Source organism: Takifugu rubripes, chromosome 1 (assembly GCF_901000725.2).
Source record: "Takifugu rubripes chromosome 1, fTakRub1.2, whole genome shotgun sequence".
Lineage (NCBI taxonomy): Eukaryota > Metazoa > Chordata > Actinopteri > Tetraodontiformes > Tetraodontidae > Takifugu > Takifugu rubripes.
In genome coordinates, this window is record NC_042285.1 from 13,090,923 (window position 1) to 13,112,319 (window position 21,397).

Genomic DNA, 21,397 nt, shown 5'->3' on the forward strand with positions numbered 1-21,397 from the left:
GGACTCGTGCCAAGCTTGACATTGGAAACTTATCACAACTCGTAGAAAACAAAGTGGCTGCCGAGGGCGTCGAGTCTTTCTTGGACACACAAACCCAGACAACTTCCTGTTTTGTACCAAAAAGTTTTTATTGGCTTCTCTAATCCGTTCATCATCTCAATAACAGGTACAGCCTGGGAAATCATATCACAAATAAAGACAAAGGAAGGGCGGGGGGGCTTCTGCTACAAAATTTGGTATTGAGGTGACAGAAAATAAAAGCCATTTAAAATGTCTTTATCATGCATACTGGAGAAGAACTCAAAAAAAGAGAGAACACACATTTTTAGTGTTTTTTTTTTTACATTTTTGTAAACAATATCCTTCTAGAGATCATATCAAAACACATTATGGCAAGTAACAAAAAGGGATAGAACATGAGAAAAATGAATGTTCTATGAGGCATCTAGAATGCAACACTGCTTGGCGTGGATGTTTGTACAAAGAAAAATACATTTGCATCTTGATGAGTCACTTGCTCTATAATTGTAAACACAGGAAGTGTTAAATGAGTATACATTATGTCGAAACTATACTACAAATATTTCCACTACATACATGAAACGCACGTCCCTGCTTTCTCATGCTTTCGTGATATGAGGTATATTTAGGTCAATCGTATTGTCTTTTTTCCCCTCCGCCTTACGCACTTTTCTTGTATTAAAAAGCATAGTGTGTGTGTGTGTGAGTGTGTATTTGTGTGTGTTTGGAGGGAGGGAGCTGATCAGTCTTTGTTCCTGTGATATGAGCAGCTTCAAAGTCTCTTGGCTGTGGCGCTCACAGATGTAAAAGAAAAAAAAAAAGGTGGTGGTGGTGGTTGGGGGGGGGGGGGGGCGGCTCACAGGAAATCAACTGAATTAAACATCAACCCTGGCTGCCAGGAGAGAATGGCTTTAGCCGTGGAAGACAAAGAAGGCCATTGTTTCTTCTGAGTGCAGGACTTCTGGGGGGGGGAGACCTTTTTTCCCCAAATTGGCTGTTTTTACTCTAAAGCAGTTCTTTCTAATTATGACTGTGTGATAAATAAGAATACCAAGGGGGTGGAGGTATAGGTCCTGTAATAACTTGCTGAAAAATATCTGCTACTAAGTTGTCTTGGCTAGTGAAGAATAAATAAAATAAAAAACATGGGTGGGGGTTTGCATTCAACATAACTAGGGGATTGAAGATACAAGGGTTCCAGCATGTCAGCCCGTCGCTCAAAACACTTAAATATAAAGAGGTACTCTAAAATATTGTATAACAAAATTATGGCAAATCATCTTTTTACATCACCCGAAAAACCGTAAAAAACCCAGAAAACGTCCCGTCTCCTGTGAGAAGCAACAAAATACAAATGCCTATGGTCATGCCTAGTCAACCGCTATCTAAACCCATTTTAACAATCCAGCTGCCCCATCACCCCCGCCCTCCCACCCACCCACCCAAAACCCCATTCACAGTTTTTTTCCTTTTAAAATATCCATAACCGGTAACAGAATAGCCACACATCACCTTTGTAAATTGAACGGGTTGTTTCCAATGATTTGTTTTAAAAAGTGCTTGTTTGATTCCACTGACAAAAAAAAAAAAAAAAAAAAGCAACAGCAAGAGGAGTCGTTGAAAAGTCGCGGCTTGGTTTAAAACAATAAATTAACCATCTCAGTAACAGTACGACAACGAAAATAAAAAAAGGTCGGTGTTGATTGCATCTAGACTGCTGTGAGAGCGACGGGTTGGATTTAGCCAAAGCTGCGGCGTCCCTGCCGGCCACCGGAGGAGCGCGTGCGCCCTGGGCTGAACCCTGCTAAGACGTAGACGTGACTCCGCCTACAAAGGTGGGTGTTTCCACACCGTCGTCTCAAAGCTACAGGGCAGTCGAAACCAAACAAGTTCATGTAATGTGGTTTGTTTTTTCTTTTGTTCTGAGAAACACGAGACAAAATTAAAAATCAAAGCTCTGTAGTTTTAAAGTACACCTGTAAAAACTGTGCTAATTGCATCTCATCATACAAAGTCTTATTACACAATTTTGTCTATTTTCCTGAGTTAATACGTTCCTTGTAACAGACAATATATATTTTTTGCCATTTGAATTCTGGGCCTTTCCCTGCCACAAACGTCATATTATTGAAATTATCAACATTATTACTTTACAATGGTATGATGATTGGTAGAACACATGAAATCACAAAAACAAGCAAGTTTGTAGCTACCCTCTAAATGTTTTAAATTACATTTAAATCTACGATACGGTCATATCAAAATCACTACTCTTTAACAAAAATTGAGCGACTAAATACATATTAAAAATGAAATTTTTTTTCCCAAAAAATTGCATTTGAGGCCATTTAAGACCCTCCCTGGTCGTCATTGTATTATCATTTAATGGCAGTGTTTAAAAAAAAAAAAAAAAAAAAAACATTTACAAGAACCAAATGGAAATGGGGACAGGGACATGTGGACAGCGACCCAGCAGCCCCAACGCGTTTCACCTCACTTGACCTTTATCTGTAACTTTGGCTTGTTGGGGTTTTTGATCCTGTACTCACTGGCTCGCTCACGTCAGCTAACAAACTGGTATACCCTGAGAATTCTGACACCGGAGTCCGTATTCTGTGGTCGACCTCTGACCCAGGATCATTGCCATAGCCAAGTGGGGTCCGGCGCCCTGACTTGAACTGGGAACCAAAGGCCTGTGCGAAGTTCTCGATTTGATAAGTTGTTTCTTTCGGGGGGTTTAGAGGAGACAGGTCTGGGTAGCTGGAGCCATTGGTGGGTGCGGCGGTTCCCCCAGCTTTGGACTGCTGACCTTTGGTGCCCTCTGCTGAGGCGGTCAAGTCCTGGGGAGGTAGGGTGAACGCTCCAGGGGAATGCTGCTTCTCCAACTGCTCCGTCAGCTCTTGAGAGGGGGTCAGCTGCTGGTGGCTGGTGGGTTCTAAGCTGAGGTGGTAGCCTGCCTGGGAGGGGGAGCCTACAAGCATGCCGTAGTGGGACTTGGAGGAGGACGAGGAGGAGGTGGAGGATGGGGCGACAATGGGCAGTGGAGAGGACACAGCAGGGGGATACCCACAATCCAGCGGAGACGACGCGTACACGTGCTTGTCTGAGAACAGCGGCCCAGTGGGGCTGGAGCTGCTGGACAGGAGCGGGAAGGGTCCCGTTGGTCCCAGGCTGGGGAAGGGCCCAGTGTGGCTGGTGCGCTCCAGTGCCTGCAGGAGGAACTTTGAATACTCACTCATCACTGCCGTCTTGTCGCCGCCGTTGGGCGAATCATCTTCCAGTTCAGGAGTAACCGGAGCTGCGGGCTGGAGGTCCACGTGGTGCGGGTGATCGGACAGGTCGAAAGTCACATCGTGGTGCTGGGTCCCGTCTGGCTTATGGCTGTAATGGTCGAGCAGGCTTTGCAGTACCTCGTCGGGAATGCCCGACTTGTCATGCTTGAGTTCCAAAGGTGAGGAGTCCAACATGGCCAGCGTGGGCTCGGGTCCCAGAGAGCCCTGAATCACACTGTTGCCCTGCGGCGCCATGTGCAGCGAGCCGGCGCCGTAGTCGTTAGTGACGGCGTGGAGGTAGCGCCGCTTTTTTACAAACTGCATTGCATCATCATAGTTGCTGCTGGTGGCTGCTCCTTGCTTGTTGACCCCAGCACTCTGGAGAAGGCCCATGTTATCAAGGCTGGAACCCTCCACGTGATCCATGGGGCAAGGCTTCTGTCCCAGTCGCTTCTGTCCGTCCACGCCATCTTCCATGGACAGCAGGCCCTTGTCGAGACCTTTGCGGCCGGCCTTTTTAAACACCAGCTTGCGTCCATCCATGGCACTGCTGGAGCCTGCGGGGTGCTCCATGTTGAAGTCCTGGATGCCCAGCTCACGAGCCATCTCCCCAGAAGATGAGGCTGCGGCCGCCGATGCGGAGGCGTTCTTTTTTCTCTTGCGTTCGCCGGCTTCACCGTTTTTGGACTTGGCCCTCTTGCGTGCAGAGGTGGTAGAGTTTCCCTGAGAAAGTGAATAGCTGCCATGACCCAACTCTGCCTCGCTGAGCTCCAGCATGCTTGGGTCCAGATCCTTCTTTATGGCTTCTCCACATGTCCGTTTGTGCTTCAGTAACCGGTCGGTTCTGGAGAAAAACTGAACGCAGACAAGCAGAAAATGGTCGTTTTACTTTCTGGAATCACAATATAGATTTTGCCTTGTTTTTAAACTAACACTAAAAGCGGATCCACCACAAAAAGAGAACTAAGAGCCATCGAACAGATAAAGAGTCCGTTTAAACGCGTCATTACTTGTTGGCAGGTATCGCAGCGATACGGCTTCTCGCCGCTGTGCGTCCTCTTGTGTCTCTCCATGTGGTACTTCTGAATGAAGCGCATGTTGCACTGGTCGCAGCTGAAAGGCTTCTCTCCTGGAAATCACGCAACACAACGTCATTAGAACCCCGAGCTCTGATTCAGCTGCTGCCTTCCACCTCTGTGCAGGAACTCACCGCTGTGGATCTTCTCGTGTCGCTGGAGGAGGTACTTCTGAATGAAGCTCATGTTACATTGACTGCACCGGAAAGGCCTCTCACCTGTATGATCAGGAATAGAACCATCCACCATCCACACGTGAACCGACTGTAATCCCATCACAAATAACCTGGAGCTAACGATTAAACACCCAGCCTCAAACCTGATTTGGCCAACATTTAATACATGTTTACTTAGCTTAATTAAAAAAAGAAGAAGATATATGTCTCTAAATCTCTCTATATGCATCATAACTACACGTAGAATAATACACCAGGTTGTCAAGGACAGATTTGAAGGACTAATTCCCAGTAAAATGACTAATATATCCAGAAATGCATGAGTAACCCATCATTTCTGGGTCGTAAAGCACGATTCATCTCTGAGTCACCCCTGCTTCAACACCCTGTTCCTGTAAGCCCCCCCAGCACTCTAGTAATGCGCATTGCTCGGGGGGACACGTTTAAGGTTTGAAACACTGTGTTCTTGGAACATTAAATATATAAAATTGTCTCCATTCACATCAGCCAGACGTCACGTGTGTTTTACTACACTGGGCCGAGCTACAAGAGGAAAATCTGCCAAGACGTCTCACCTGTGTGGATGAGCACATGCCTGCGCAGGTGATAGGAGCTACGGAAGGCGGCGTTGCAGTGCTCGCAGATATGTGGCTTTGAGCTGGGAGACAGGCAGCCCCCATCTGCGTCCAACATCATGGCCTAGAGCAATTAACCGTCACATGTGAGGGCGTTTGCCGCTTTCCTGCATCATCTTCCGCGACACAAATCCATTTTATTGTCTATTAAAATCGAGAAGAAACGCACCTTTGCAGCGTCGCTGCGTTTTCTTCGGGCCTTGCCGCCCTGCCCCTCCCCGTTGCTGCGTCGCCCTCGTCTACCTGAGGAATCTTTTGGCTCTTTTCCCGGCCTTCCAGTCATCTGAGAGCAAACAACCAAGTAAGAACATCCAATAAATAAATCGGGGCAATTGATATTTAAACCACACGATGCTACACGTTAATTAGAACGTTCCACCTCACCGGTTCTCCAAGGGATCGAACGCTGTTGAGGCTCAGGTCATGCAGGAGCATGTTCTGGTGGTTTTGGTGGTGGTTGCCAAAGGACAGGTCCGGCATGTCCGCAACGCTCTTCCCCGCGCCCCCTCCAGCACAGTTCATTCCCACGCCTCCACCCCCACCATAAAGGGGCATACGGAAGTCCAACTCATTTAACCTCTCCTGCTTTATCCCCATGCTGTGGAGGAACCCCCCCGGGTTTGCAGCCGCGGCGCCCTGGTGATCCTGGGGCGAGTCACGCTCTTTCTTCAGAATCATCTCCTGAGGAAGCTCGCCCATAACAGACGGGGAGGCGAGTCGAGTAAAGCTGGTGACTGGCGGCAGGTGGCTGAACATGAGCATGCCTGGAGTGAAATTGGGGTCCATGCCACCGTTTCGTAGAAACTCATTGGCCAACTTGTCTTGGATAATACTCATGGTGGTGGTTTTACTTTGTGTGAGGAAGGAGGGCAGTCAATCTAAAGAGGAATGCAGGAGGAGAATATCCTAAAGGCGGAGACACAAAAGGTGAAACGATATTAAACAGAAGAATCTTTAAGTATTTCACAACACTCTGTGAGTACACCGCTGCCATATTATGCATTCAATGATGAAATCTTTCCCTCAGATGCCCATTTAAATAGCCGTATTGTCTGTCCCCAAGACTGGCTGCACACTAAACGATTCAGAACCGGGGACCGGAGACGAGATATCCGGACAACATGGACTTATTTTAACATGCCAGCAACACAGTAGATGGTAAATGGCAGAAACACACTCCAGTTGGTATAGTCACGATTTAGCAGCGGAGCATTTAGAGATGCGATAAATCAACTCAAAGGATCCAGGATCAACAGTGATGGACAGGGGACACCCCCGGCGGACAGGGGACACCCCCGGCGGACAGGGGACACCCCCGGCGGACAGGGGACACCCCCGGCGGACAGGGGACACCCCCGGCGGACAGGGGACACCCCCGGCGGACATGCGCTCCGTCTTGCAGTGAAAAATAAAAAGAATATCGGGAAACTCTGACCTGAGGAGGAAGAATTAGCCTTTGCAATGTTTGAGCAATGACAGCAGCCAAATTTGAGTAAATCTTGAGTAAAACAACAAACATCCCTTGCACGGAATAAAACAGCCCCAAAAGCTTTCAATTAACTAATTACGAATAATACGAAAAGAGGAAAGTGATTCCATACAACGGGAGCAGTTCCCAACATTCCGGATTATATATGGAGGAAGACCTGAATTGTGATAAAACCCGAGTGTAGTTTTGCGTCCTTTTTTAAGCAGTTCTTTAGTTAGTAATCTGGTAAAGGTCAGGAGCGAGCAGGCCAGCCCAGATAATCACTAACGTGGCGTAAAAAGGCGCATCGGTGGTAATTCATCACTCCAACAAACGATAATTAGGTCAAATTTAGCGACGCGGTTCGTTTACTCCGAGCTGGCGCACCGAGGACACTGAAACGGGCGTGAAAGAAAGCGCAGGGTGGGAATTTATTGTTTAGTCTAGCCCTGGCGACCATTTGGCGATGCGGCGCTGAATTCAACAGAAAGCGGATGAGCTTTTGTGATGCATAATAGTTAGCCAGCTAGTTAGCATGGATAGCTAGCCGGTTAGCCAAAATGAGACAATCAACGAATATTTCACGCCACATTCTTGATCAATGCATCCAGGTATTGGAACCAGAAAACTCAAAAAGTAACTCGCCGAACTCACAGGCTATGAGAAGCAATGTAAACAGTACGTGTGGGGGATATAAGTTTGGCCGTCCCATTATCGTTAACGTTACCTAACGCCAATGTTGCTATCACGCTAGCTAAAGCTAAAAAAGGAGACGTGATTGGATGCCATTATTAACACATATGCTGACTGCTAGGGCGCTACTTCTTCTAGAATGCAGTAAACCCAATCATATATTCATGTATACGAGGGAAAAGGCAACTAAAAGCATGCGGGATGAGGTGACAAACCAGCATTTAGAGCAGCAGCCTAAATTGCCCATTCTCACGTTTCCGAGCTTTGATGACGCTCGTGAAATCAAACGTCTGGCTGGGACCAGCGCTGGCGCTCCATTTATTGTGGACCAACTTTAGTTGGTTTTTCTAACAGATAAAGCTCACCAATGCATTTCCCCCAGCGGGGGGTCCTTGTCGATGACGGAGGGCGACGACCTCTGTTAAAATACCCAACCAATATGAAACTATATGGCACCTAAGGAGGTGTGTTTATAACAATAACGCTACCATGAGCTAGCTAGTTAGCTGCTAGCTGCCCCGAGCGAAGCCCCTCATTACGGCCCATGCAACAGAAACAATGATGCTGCGTCCCGCTGCATCTCCCGTTGGTGCCGAGCCCCACAATTCCGTCGCAATCTCGATAAAGTCGAAGCTCTAACCAACGCCGGAGCCGCGCCATCGCCCCACTCACCTCCACATGACCGCGGGTGGTTTTAAACGTGCCTGGAATCTCTCCGTATTCGCCGACGGGGAGTTTTAGTGCCAAAACATTGTTCTCCGGCGGCCGCTGCTTTCTTCCATCTTGTCTTGGCGCGGGGAATTGTGGGAGCCGCGGACGGGTCGTGAGAAGAGACAGGCGAAGGCTGCTGAGGGGCTGGATCGGGACTGGATCGGGACTGGATCACCCGCGCCCCCCCCCCACCGAACATCTGCAGGACGAGCGAAAAAAGAGGTGCAAAGACGGAGAGAGGCGTCCCACCAGGAGCCAGACGCCATTCACCCGAGGATATTCAGGGGAAATGGTTCCACGTTGGGGCTCTTCCATAAATGTTGCGGTCCAAATCCTGATTTCAGGGCGTGCAGAACTTTCAATTAAAAGCTAAAAACAACGAATTCACTGAAGCTCGTTGTAAAGCTATTACAATGATCTTTACAGTAAAGAACTAAATTTAGTTCCTATTTATTTCTGGTTCAACTGTGACATGTTTGGATTTGACTTTCTTTAGCGGTAAATGAAGACAAAGCTAACAAATGTGTGTGGAGATAAACGTTGGGACTAAATAATTGCAAATCAACACTAACCTTTGACTTTGGAAATATTGCTCAGTAGCTCAGCTTAAACCTCATTATCAGTGATAAATTATCAGTGATAACTGATCCAGCCATCGATATCTGACAGTAATCGGTGCCTCTGTTCGTAGTATGATGGGCTGTGTCGTCTTTACTTTCCTTCTCCACCTTATGTACATTGTTCACAATCTTTCTGGTAAAACTTGGCAAACGTTCTCCTGGTTGTTACAGTTTCCCCGGGTTTAGTTCAGTTCCATTTGCCAAACACACATTTTCAGAACTTTTAGTTAAACCTTTTTAGTTAGTCTTTCCTATGTTGCGGTTGCTTGTATGAAACCGGAAGGCAGAAGCCTGAAAATAAATGTACGAGCTCAAAAATGAAAATATGACTGACGGCGTTTTCGTGACATCATTTCCCACTTTGGCTTCAGCTGATATTCACAACTGTCGTGGATGATGAAGTGGGTTCACTCATGATGGTCATGGCAAACACACGACGGCCTGTCAGCCACAGGAGCGTAATAAATAAATAAATAATAATAATATAATAATAATAAATAAATGACAAGTTTGTGGAAACCATGCACAGTCAGCACAATGCCATTGGTTCCTGGCGCTGGACTCATCCTTCTGCTTGCCTCAGATGTTCCGCTCTAATGGATCAGAGATGAATGAATGAACCAGAGTCAGGGTGAGGTGGTGTGTGTGTGTGTGTGTGTGTGTGTGTGTGTGTGTGTGTGTGTGTGTGTGTGTGTGTGTGTGTGTGTGTGTGTGTGTGTGCTGGAACAAAACAGGCTTTAAAACACGCTGGGATTGGACAAGCAGATGCTTGTGTTGCCTCCCGTCTTGTAGATGGCCAAACGTGGAGATGTGCTCTAGATGCTTGTCTGCAGATACTCCAGTGCTGCTCTGGTTCCTGGTGTTCACGTCGTGGTTGAAGCTGCTGCAGGTCCTTCACGTCTTTTGCATAATACCAGCATCTGCTGGTTTATATGATTTCTGCCTGTGCGCACAGAAACACAGCGCTTGATTACAAAGCAGATGGTGTCAGGAGCCGCTCTATCAGGGGCCCCAACAGCACCACGCAATTGATTTTAGGCCATTTGATTTATTACAGATTTCTTCAGGGGGGTTGAGTCATTTAAACACACACCTGACCTCATGTTGTGACCCCAAAGAGCCTGAAATAAGCCATGCGTGTGCACAGTATGGACCCATTTGCTGCTCTGCAGCTTCACAGGACCTTTGTTACCTTTTCTGATTTGACCACATTTTGTTCTTCGTGTTATTGATAATGACTCTGCTGCCGATTGAGGTGCTCATTGTAATTACAATATTTCTGTTACACTTTATAGTTTCAACTTCCTCCACATTAATAATAAACTGATGAGATTTTTAAAAATCTAATTATGAATGTGTGATTTTGTACATTCTGAAAGGTTCCAAAAGGACATATTGCAGATTTTTTTCTTCTTTATATTTTAGACTGTGAAGCTGCATTTTTCTATCAAAGGAAAAACCCTCCAACGATTACCTGTAATAATCAGTCATTTTACAGTCACGCAGTAACAATAAAGAGACAGAGAAAACTATTATTCCTTTAATAATAAAGTTATTTGGAAAGAAATCATCGGATGGCTTCGTGCTGGAGTTGGTGGCTGCATCACACTCAAGGCAGAGATGATGCTCATCAAAATGATGTTTCAATGTTGCAAAATGCTTCAAAATCACCTTTTTTCTAAGCGCATTCCTACACTGCTCACTGCAGGGATGGACTTCCACTGCAGTGACACTAGGGGGAACCAAAAAGCCACCGGTCGACCCTTCAGCACGTCGATTGGCTAATTTAGCCAGTAACAGATCAATGATCAATTACGCAACGTCAAAGTAGTGTGTGGAAAAAAAAAACAAAAAAAAATCTCCGCCAAGGTCGAGGTCGTTGTTCTGTTGTTTGTTCGACGGGATGCGACTGGATAAACTGCTGCAGCTCGTCTGGAACCTCTTAAATTTCCAGTCACTCCCACCTCAGTGGGCTGGCGGCACTAGCGCGCATCGTTCACACTTTCATTGAAAGCACCCGGGCGGACGCAGTCTTCCTCTGCCAAACCTAGCGAAGGGCTTTCACTCCAAATGGTTCTGATCGGGCTCTCTTTGCTCCCCCATGAACGAGACCTGAGGGGGAAAAGTTGCGGGTGACTCCTTTGCGCAAAGGACCGCGTCTGAATCATGCATTGCGCAGAATCTCTTAGTCTTGGGGTTAATTTCCAGGAGAGATGCGCATCTCCATCTCTTCTGATGCGAGTGGCGCTCTAAAAGCTTCTGCATGCTTTTGAGACAAAGGCATCAAACTTGCGTGAAGAGTCCGCTGGTCGCTTATCGAAACTAGGCGATTGACGCGATGTCAGCGTTGCGGAGGAAATTTGGAGAGGACTACCAGGTGGTCAGCACCAACAGGGGCATTACTTTCTCCGCTCCGGTGAAAAGAAAGAGGCAGCGGTTCGTGGAGAAGAACGGCCGCTGCAACGTCCAGCACGGTAACCTTGGCGGGGAGACCAGCCGATACATCTCCGATCTCTTCACCACGCTTGTGGATCTAAAGTGGCGCTGGAACCTGCTCATCTTCATTCTCACTTACACTGTCGCATGGCTGGTCATGGCATCTATGTGGTGGGTGATCGCCTACATCCGCGGCGACCTGAGCAGCGGCGGCCACGACTCGTCTTACACCCCGTGCGTCGCCAACGTGTACAACTTTCCCTCCGCGTTCCTGTTTTTCATCGAGACGGAGGCGACCATCGGCTACGGCCACCGCTACATCACTGAGAAGTGTCCAGAGGGCATCATCCTGTTCCTCTTCCAGTCGCTGCTGGGATCCATCGTGGACGCCTTTCTCATCGGCTGCATGTTCATTAAGATGTCGCAGCCCAAGAAGCGCGCGGAGACGCTGATGTTCAGTCAGGACGCGGTGATTTCGCAACGGGACGGGACGTTGTGCCTCATGTTCCGTGTGGGGAACCTGCGGAACAGCCACATGGTTTCCGCGCAGATCAGGTGCAAACTCATCAAGGTAGGTGGGCGCCAGGTTCTGGGGGTGCGTAAAATGTCCAAAACATCCGCGGGCGCACCGTGGCGCAGTGAGCGCCATCACCTGAAATGTAATTACCAAAGCACAGCCCAATTACCAGTCCGTTAATTTCTTTTGAGATTGCCCATTGTGTTTTATGAGTGCTCCTCAAGTCGTGCATTAAATGTCTATTCATCTACTGCATTTTGCAAGGTTTATTTTTTATTTATTTGTTATTTTTTACACCTCACCCAAATGTGTTTTATTGTCCATTTATTACGCATCCCATAATAGCTGTCATCTACTGAGATGAGTAGATGGTTTCCAGGTACAATCAAGGTCTCTCCCCCCAAATGTAATAAAAGAGCCACCAATAGGCTGCATCTATCTTAAGTCGGACCTCTGCTTTTAGTGTCGACAGAAGAGATGAATGGGCCTCAAGGGGACACTCGGTCTATTGGGAAACTTTGCAGCCTGGAAAAGAGATCAATTAAAACAATTTCTATCCTCCCTAAAGACAAGGTGGCCCTAATGTGAACCACGGGGAGCTGCTAATGACACACACACACACACTCTAAAGTCCTGCTTTCATAGGTAATCCTCAAGGTGGAAGTGAGAGGCTGTGAAGGTTGAGGTGACAGAATTTACTGTGCTGCAAATGAAAGAGACGACAGCTGGAGCCTGAATCACTACAGTTTCTCCACCACAGCTTCCCAATACCATCAAGTTATGATCGGCAGCATGCAGGCGGCACTCTGATTTAGTTATTTTGTACTATAGAGTGTCCCCATATTAATATTTTTGACAAGTAGCAGCGTTGATGTTCCTCAGAAAAACATCTGTGATGAGTTATCGAGGGATTATCTCTAAAGATCCAGTTCCCAGCAGAATTAATTGGATTTTGCTGTTGTTTACTGTTTAACTAATAGCTAAGACACAGGAAATATATAGCATGTTCATGGCAATTAATCAACACAGCCTCCACACAGCACAAATACTGCATCAGCTCTTCTCCTGCAGAGGCCCGCCGCTCAGTTACTTCGGCGTCATGGAACGGCTGTCCAGGATGTTTTCCGTTAGTTTTTGCAAACACAATAAAAATGGAAGGTTATTTATTGGTCTAACATAGCTCGTCCTTGGTGACACACGGTTCCGCAATGAGCGTGATCGTTTTCCAGATGTTTCCTTGGCAGCGCTATTTCTTTGTGGAGGAGTGACACACTCGTTGCTGCTCTGTTCTCTTCGCTGACAACTCCGTCACTAACAATTGTTGGTCGGGGGGGTTTTAACAGAATTCTTTCTTGTGATGAAAATTCTCTCCAGACACGTTTTTTTTAATTTTAAATTGCTCGTCACACCATTTAATTTGAATCCACAATGCACACAGAGGACCGTAAAAATAGATTTCATTCAAGGCAAAAACAATGAATAAAGTAATCAATGTGTAATTTTTTTATTTCACATGTGCTACAGCTTGTTTTCAGCTCAAATACAGCTCAAGGTCACAGAGTCGCTGATGAAAGACAATAGAAGCGCTAAAAGAAACGCTGTAAATTTGGCACTAGAGCTCTGTGACGTGGAAACTTCTCTTTCCTCTCTTGGAGATGGGCTGTAAATTCTTAAGGGACCTGGATACTACGGCATTTTTATAAAGTTTGTTTGCATGTTGATGAGGTATAGTGATAGGTAAAGGCACCTTTCCCTCTGAGGAAAGTGATGCACCTTCATCAGTCTATCAAGTGATGCTCCCACTCGCACCCTGTGATTAGTCGGCCTTTCTTTGCAACACTATAACTGGGCTGATTCAGTCAGTATGAGGAAACATTAGTTCAATATTCTGTGAGTACTTTTAAGTATTTTCTTTTGCAACACTGACTGATGCAGGATCATAATGTGATTTTGGACTCGCTCTGTAGACATCTCAGGGGAAAAAAGCACCGCGATGACTGGCAAAGCAGCAAACAGCAATAAAGCATAAAGATGGAGGGATTATAGACAATGACAGCTGGGTGGTGCTCGTCAGTGTCAGCAGACGCCTGCGTCGCCAGTCTGGTCCCCATCCGGACATAAGTGATAAGGACCGTGTGCAGGAGCTGATGGACAGGCATAGATACAAATGAGACAGCTCGACTTTCTGCTTTCTGACTATGGAGGGCAGAAAGAGGGAAGAGAGACAGAAAAAGGACGACCGGCTGATTTAGTTTCAGTGGAGGTGTTTGGTCTGTTTGAGCGAGCGGCATGTTCAGCGTCCAGCACACAGGATCCAGCTGGGCACACATAAACATGCACACGCACAGAGAAGCAGCCGTTGTTGGAACACAGGCAGACAAGCTTCAAACAGGGAAACAGACACACGGATTTTCAACTTTGTTGTCATCGCTCTCACGTACAGCTACACCCGCCAAGGAGGACATGTGTCACCGGGGACAGGGCCAATTTCACTCACCCTGAACCTCAGGTGGCTAAGTGAATTAAGCACTCCTCCTGTATTAGGTCCTTTCAAATAACCATTAAATTCCCCCTTGTGTCGCTGACAGTTCAGTTTCAGCATGAGAACAAACACAAGCTTTTGCCTTGTTAAACCGTCCAGTGTCAAGTCCCCCCCCCCCCCCCCTTCCTTAGCCGTGGCCTAATTTGGTTGTAATGCTGCTGCACCAATCAGCAGAGTCATGGAGAGCATCTGGAAAACAGCAGCTCCCATTTCATTACTGGAACGGGGGTAGATATGACTTCGCAGAAAATTGCCTCCCGATCTCACTGGCTTACAAGACTAATGGGAGACCTGCCCGCCCGCCGTGTCGTTGCCACCACTTCCTTTCAAAGCCCTGGGTCAAATTGTCGAGTGAGCAAGTGGAGTGAGCTGGCAACCAGCGTTGTTTGAGCACGCAACAGTTGCACAACTTTGGACGGTTTCTTGTTACCTGCTTCCATCAGTGCAGGGGCCCATCTCATCTTCAGGTGTGGAGACAGGTTTCCTTCATCGGTTTGAGATGTTGGCCACATTGTTTAAACGTTTCATGAGATTGGAGTGTTTCTCCTGTAGTCAATGTTCACGTGAGCGCCAGGAAATCACAAAACTTGATGGGATAAATCGTCAAGTCGTTCTGGTTAGATGTGCAAATACATGACACAGTGTCCCCGACCTGCTTACATTTGGCTGGTGGGACTGTCTGGTTCACTAACAGTTGGATGATTCAGATGCCATTAAGAAAAAACAAAACAAAAACATTTGTCTCTTCACAGTTGGCTCCAAATTGCATTGTCAATGCTAATTAACCAGCAGACACAGACTGTATTCAAAAACATCTGCTTCCTGCAGCTGTTTGAAGGGCCCATAATTTGCATCATAGTGACCCAAAGAACATTGCGTGTCCATTGTTATGGTTTCTTCTAGCTTTTGTCCCATTAAGATGCTAATTCAGCAACTGATCCTTCATTATGACCCAAGGCACATTTGAAAAGATATGGGGGCTGTTTTTACCTTATCTCTGAATGGGATTGGATCGCATGAAGTCAAAGTAATTTGTTGTCACATTCTTTTGGTGGCGAGAACACACGTGTGTGACGCAGGTGCACTTAAAGACTTTAAAATTGACTTTACTTTTTAAAGTTAATAGAGTTCCTCTGTTGTCTTTCCACCACGGGCCTTTTTTCAAATAAATGTCTCATGAATGTGAAAAACAGCCAAATACCAAGAAAATAAAAGAAAATCTCCTCAGTAGAGTCTGCTGTTGTCGCTGCCGATATCACCATAACAACCAGCTATTATAAGTTCGGAAAAGATTTTTACAAGAGATAAAAAACAGCTAAAATGACTACAGGGGGACGACAGAGCCACTGAAATGACACTCCACCGACAGTATGTCCCCATGGCTACATGTGATCGAATTTCAAACACACTCATCACGGGCGCCCAGCAATCGAAGAGGCACCTGCTTGTGAACTGAGGCTTTTCAGGTCAGGCTTCCTGACTCCACATCTGCAAGAATCAGGAGCACTGAGCTTAACTGCTCCAGCAGGAGGGGTGAAACTTTCGCTCACCAGGGATCTTTGGGCACAGACGTCTTCTTGTGAAATGTCACACCCTTCTGTCCTCGGCATCACTGTGAATACAAATGACAGCCTGTTTGCCATCTGTGACACTCCTCTCTCAACGGTCCCGAGGTCTCTGCCAGAAGTGTCTGTGCTGACTGATGACAGATTTGAACAGTCACTCGTGTTGTCGTGTAATTCAGGGATTCATCTACATGGAGAACAAACACAAATGAGCTGGAATAATGGACGTACAAAATTCCATCCACATTCTGACCAAAGAAATTCTTTATGTGAATATTTTCCAAAAGCTCTTTCGGCGTTCTCTGAAATTCTACACTTTCTTCATATCTCTTCACTTGTTGTTGGAGACCGCTCTCAAATATGCACCGTTATTCTCAGCATTTATCTGTCATTATTCCTGCAAGTGCACGGGGAATAAGATGTGGTTGTAAGAGTATGTTTGCTTTGTTGTGCTTCGGTATTGTGCACAGGGATTTGCTGATTCTGAACACTTCCTTTCTCAGTTTAATTGCACAGCAACATCCCAGGTCAAGTGGAACCATGAGGAATTGGAATAAGTAAATGCAAATCCCAACTAGATACAATGTAGTCAAAAAGCATTGTAAGATAAGAATGCTTGCTATTCATTCAGCAGAAAATAATTTAAAGAGAAATTAAAGCTGGCCTGGCCAGTAAGTTGGGACTTCTGGCCCTCAACGGTCACTGTTCAGTCATAAAGCCCCCATAGCTATAAAAACACTGTCGCCTATGGGGCATCATAAAGACCACTACTCACATTTACCCAAATTTCCTCACATTTAGCTAAATATGACAATATCTCAGCGTTAATGTAAAATGTAAATAGAAATATTACATATATAAATGTTAAATATCTCAGTGTAACCTAAAGCTCAGGCCCACTAATGATGCCGATCTCAGATCAGCTATTCAGTATATTTTTGCTCCATGCATCTCAAATGATTATGAAACCACATACAGTAAAAGATAATATGTAGCTTACATTAAGGTGCGTATTGACTTTGCTCTTGACCATGGAAATTGGATGATTAAATAATTAGCTGTGTACACTGGAGCCCTGGGAGCATTATTTAATGGGGCACTGTTGGAAAAATGCTCCTCCTAAATATTGATTAAAACACAAGTGTAACATTAGCCACAAATAGATGTAGACATGTGTAAGGTAAAAGCTACCTAAATTCAACGAGACAGCTAAGTTTGGTCTATTTATTCAGCTTTCCCTCCAGCGTTGTTCACCAGTCCAGAATCAGGTGTCGGTGGGGCCGTGCTGTTGAGGTCAGCATGAATTAACCGAGACTGGCATCATGGGTGGGGATGTGCGCTATTTGATGTGGAGCTTTAGTTTTACGTTCTGCCAAACATTTAACGTTTACATTCATCATTTATAATTCTATATCTGGATTTGAACTTACATTACACATTTATACTTATAAAGGCTATACCATTTATATTTACATTACTTTGTGACATTAAACTCAATGTGTGAAAATGAGATTAATCTCATTAAGCTAAATGTGGGAAAACTTTACACTCGGCCCTCCTGTGGTTCGACAACAAAGCCGTTTTCTGCGAGGACTCTGACTAGCCTTGAGCTAAGCTAATTAAGCCTCAAACTGACCATAGAGATAAGGAAAGTGCCATCATTGTCTATTCCAACTTCAGCAAGAACACAACAAGGTTGATTTGAGTTGTTAACTATTCCTTTATAAGTATTAATACATGTGACTGTTATCATTTGGAGAGAACATCAAGAATCAGTTGTAAAACGTATGGATGGTTTGTGTTTTCCAGTCTCGTCAGACCCCCGAGGGTGAGTTCTTGCCGCTGGACCCAGTGTGAGCTGGATGTGGGTTTTGGGACTGGAGCGGACCAGCTCTTCTTGGTGTCACCTCTAACCATCTGCCACGAGATCCAACTCCAAGAGCCCGTTCTTTGACCTGTCGCAGCGCTCGCTCATGAACGAGCAATTTGAGATCGTGGTGATCCTGGAGGCATAGTGGAGACCACTGGTCAGAGTTAAACCGGTTTTTTGCATGATCTGAATAAGCTTCCCTGTATATAAAGAAGAGAATCACCAAATCAAAGTGAATCTTTGCTTAAATATGCCACATTTAACCTCCGATTTTCTGTCTACTTTGCTTTACTAACCCAGTCTTTTTTAATGTTGCAGATTTCTGGACATTTACCGTTGTCTCTGTTTCCTCTATTGCAGGTATGACCTGCCAGGCAAGGACGTCTTACAGGAGGATGAAGTCTTGTGGGGCCATCGGTTCCTGCCCGTCATGTCCCTGGAGGAGGGGTTTTTCAGAGTGGACTACTCTCAGTTCCACAACACCTTTGAAGTCCATACAACTCCCTACAGTGTGAACAAGAACAAGAGGAGAAGTCACTTGTGACGTCACCAAACCCACTGCCAGTTGCAGACACTCCCTCCTCCCCTCTGCTGGGCAACAGTGGCCGTGTTGTCGCAGGGACCGGCTTCTGTCAGCTGACTGCGCGGACCACATAGAGGACCAAAGCTCCAGGCTGCCCAGAAAACTCCCAAAGAATGAGCTCCACCAAGGAAGAGCTTCTGTGGAAGGGTCTATAAAACAGGGCCATCCTTGCCGGGGGGAAGGCCTCTAGCAACAGGAGACCTGCCTCTCAGTATCAGAGGCTGAGGTCCAGCCTCCATCCCGGCCACCAGGCAAGACATATGGAGGAGCACGTCCAGCTGCTGTCACTGGAGGGAGACGCAGAGGAGGGGGAGCTGGAGAAACTGCCAGTGGCCATCCGAACCACTGCGGCCCCCCAACCCAACACCAGTCAGCATCTCTTGGTGGGGAACCGTCCAGAGGACAACTTACCCCCCAAGCTGCGAAAAATGAATGCTGACCGCTGACTTCTATAGACTCTTTCTAACCCTTTACACTAAAATAAAGGTTTTTCATTGACACATATAGGACAGCACTAACAAGCCATTCATCCGTTCATACTGTGAGTCCTTTCGGCTGCCCCCCCCCACTCAGCCCCCAACCCACACAAATGTAACACGCCTTCTCGTGAGCTTGTGTCTTAACACAGGCGAGTGTTAAAACTAGAGTTAAAACTTTAAAACTATGTTCCCTCAGGATTCCAAACAAACAAAAAAAGTGCCCCGTGGCAAAACCCCCGAGGAACCTCCTGGTTGGACATGGTGCATGTGCGCGTCGACATTCCTGCAACACCAAAGTCGCTGGCAGTGATTAGTTTATCATCGGTTTGGGTTTTTTGTCTCTGTAAAGCCTAGTTTTCTTTCTGCATTGACGCCTCACTTGCTATGCAGCGATGGCGTGTTCTGGCACGAACACCAGCACGCGGTTCGCTTCTGATGTTGGACTCTCACCAGTCGTGACGCACAAGCAGAGATCCAGTTTTAGAGTCGACATCTGGGTTGGATAGGTTGGTTTTCTACACTCTCCCAAAGAAGGACAGGGAAATTACGGAACAGATGAGATATTGAGACTGTCTGTAAACATGATCTTCACCACACGTACTTGCTGGAAAATGTGACATCCCAGTTCTCTCATCTCAGCCAAAACTGTGTTTATTCTTCCCAAAATATGAATATGTATCCTCCGTAGGCACAGGGACAGGGCTGTCTTACAAACATTACAGATGCCTTTTTCTACATGCTACTTATCACCTTTAAATCATCACCAGCCCATTTGAATTTTAAATTATTCATCAGTAAATCAGCTATTGTTACCTTTTATCAGTTATTGAAAGGTTGTGGGTTGGGGCTTAGGAAAAGGTCACTCAGAGGCATCACAGCTCAGACACTTTTATATCACTGCTACTGTATTTTAGATCATTTGAATACTACTTATATTAAAGATAAAATGATGCTGAAATCAGGGGACACAATGTATTACTAACACAAATCTGTTAAACAATAAATTTATTAAAATAAATACCTGAATCCTTTTGTTTTGTACATCAGAAACTCACTGATTTATTTCTTTTGTGTAATTCTTTCTACATTTCAACAGTCTGGAGGAACACAATTGTTTTCGCTTTCAATAAATTTGGGCTCATATGGGTGTATAAATTGACTATTTATTTCCAGTGAAGCACAGATGCCAGTGCTGTTATTTCCACAGCCTGGTCAGTGGTATTTAATGCAGCTCATTTCATCTTGGTTACAGTTATGAACCCGGAATGGCTCCAGAGGAGGGCAATTTCCAGATATTACACATCTGAGGATGTCTAGAGCTAATTAGTCATACGACAAATAATAGCACAAACCAGAAGCTTGATCATGTAAGTGGTGGAGACAACAAAGTGACCTCTGGCAGACTTGAGATAAATTTCCCTCAGATAAAGGATTGGGAGGAAGAATAAATCCGATCATTTTTCACACAGACATTAATATCATTTCATGATGGATTGACCTGTAAAGAATAATCTGTTTTGCTCAAACACAGGCGGTGTAAATGCACTGTTGATGTGGATTGCTCTAATTTCCCTTTATTTTCACTTCCCCTTTTTTTCCTCCCTTTAAGAAGTTTTCACAGTGAAAAATTTCCACAGGGACTGCAGAATAAAAGCTTGAAATATAAACCCTTCATCACAGTCAGCCATGTGTTACAATAAGATGATTGTATCATTTAATTTAGCATAGACTACAGTTGTGAGTCTCTAACACAAAAGATTAAGGTTGCACAATGTCACCTTCAGTGTAACCTGAATCCAGTAAACAGTTAAATTTCACTGAACCTAATGTAGTGATTTAAAATAGCAGAAGTCACAGGTTCCTCTTGAACTGTCATGAAGATTGAAATAAAAACTTTGTGTGTGATTCAGGTATTTTGAGGTTTAAATCCATCTTGTTATTGTTCCCTAAAGTGGGTTTGACAAATTAAGCTAAATTTGTCTGACTCAGCAGGGGGATGGGGTGTGTGCAGAGCGTCACTGTGTTTATCTTTGTGATGGACGGACACAGTCAGATGCTCTCTGGAGGAGCACAGTGATCAGAAACACACGTCTACACTGACCAGATGCTCATCCATAGTCAATGAGCACAGAAATTAGCGCTACTGTGCTAATATTGCTGCGAAACGCAGACCTTCTGCACGTCGGTGCTGAAACTTCTTCAAACTGATACAGGCCCATCTCTGGTTTGTAAAGCAAGGTGATGATTCATCAGTTTGTTAAGCTATTGGAAATTAAATGCAGAAACATTTGATCTGACCAATTTATGCTCAGCTCTGCACTGCAGAATATACCCTTTTATATATTTGCTTTGTTCAGTCAGAAGTCACAAAATCATGCATTAATTTCTCTTTTTTTTCCACCGAGGAAAAGGACTCCTGTGTGCAAGAGAGAGGTTATGAATTTTATGGCTGCAATACTAAGGTTAATTTCCCTGTCCCAGTTGACGTCGCAACGATCTGGAAAATCTGAGGGGTCATCATGATTTTACACTGGCTCACAGCACAGTGTTACATCACCGTAGGTCCAGTTGAGAGCTCTGACTTCTGCTGCTTCATTTCATTCCAGAACGTGCCAATGTGCATCTCAGGACTTTCATATCCAACAGGTTTAAAAACAAGATAATCTATCAGAGTAAAGTGATCCTGACTGGCTGATTACAAATCTGACTAAATAAATCTATAATAGAGTTGGG

The 21,397-nt window shown here is 45.5% G+C and overlaps 1 protein-coding gene and 1 pseudogene across 2 annotated transcripts; one reads left to right on the forward strand and one right to left on the reverse strand.

Annotated features, from left to right (window-relative positions):
• Positions 1 to 1,464: 1,464 nt before the first annotated feature.
• znf281b (zinc finger protein 281b) lies at positions 1,465 to 8,256 on the reverse strand. 2 transcript variants are annotated; one of them, XM_029837906.1, is made up of 7 exons: positions 8,014 to 8,256; positions 5,565 to 6,086; positions 5,350 to 5,463; positions 5,121 to 5,244; positions 4,504 to 4,596; positions 4,304 to 4,422; positions 1,465 to 4,148 (listed from the first exon to the last, which is right to left on the reverse strand). In XM_029837906.1, exons 2-7 carry the CDS (start codon positions 6,015 to 6,017, stop codon positions 2,526 to 2,528), a joined length of 2,526 nt encoding a protein of 841 aa, XP_029693766.1. In that variant the 5' UTR covers positions 6,018 to 6,086; positions 8,014 to 8,256; the 3' UTR covers positions 1,465 to 2,525. The 2 variants fall into 2 exon arrangements, with proteins under 2 accessions (XP_029693766.1, XP_029693772.1); XM_029837912.1 differs by having other exon boundaries at positions 4,504 to 4,587; positions 8,014 to 8,255.
• Positions 8,257 to 10,384: 2,128 nt separating this feature from the next.
• On the forward strand, positions 10,385 to 19,802 carry LOC105416761 (G protein-activated inward rectifier potassium channel 1-like; annotated as a pseudogene).
• Positions 19,803 to 21,397: the final 1,595 nt, after the last annotated feature.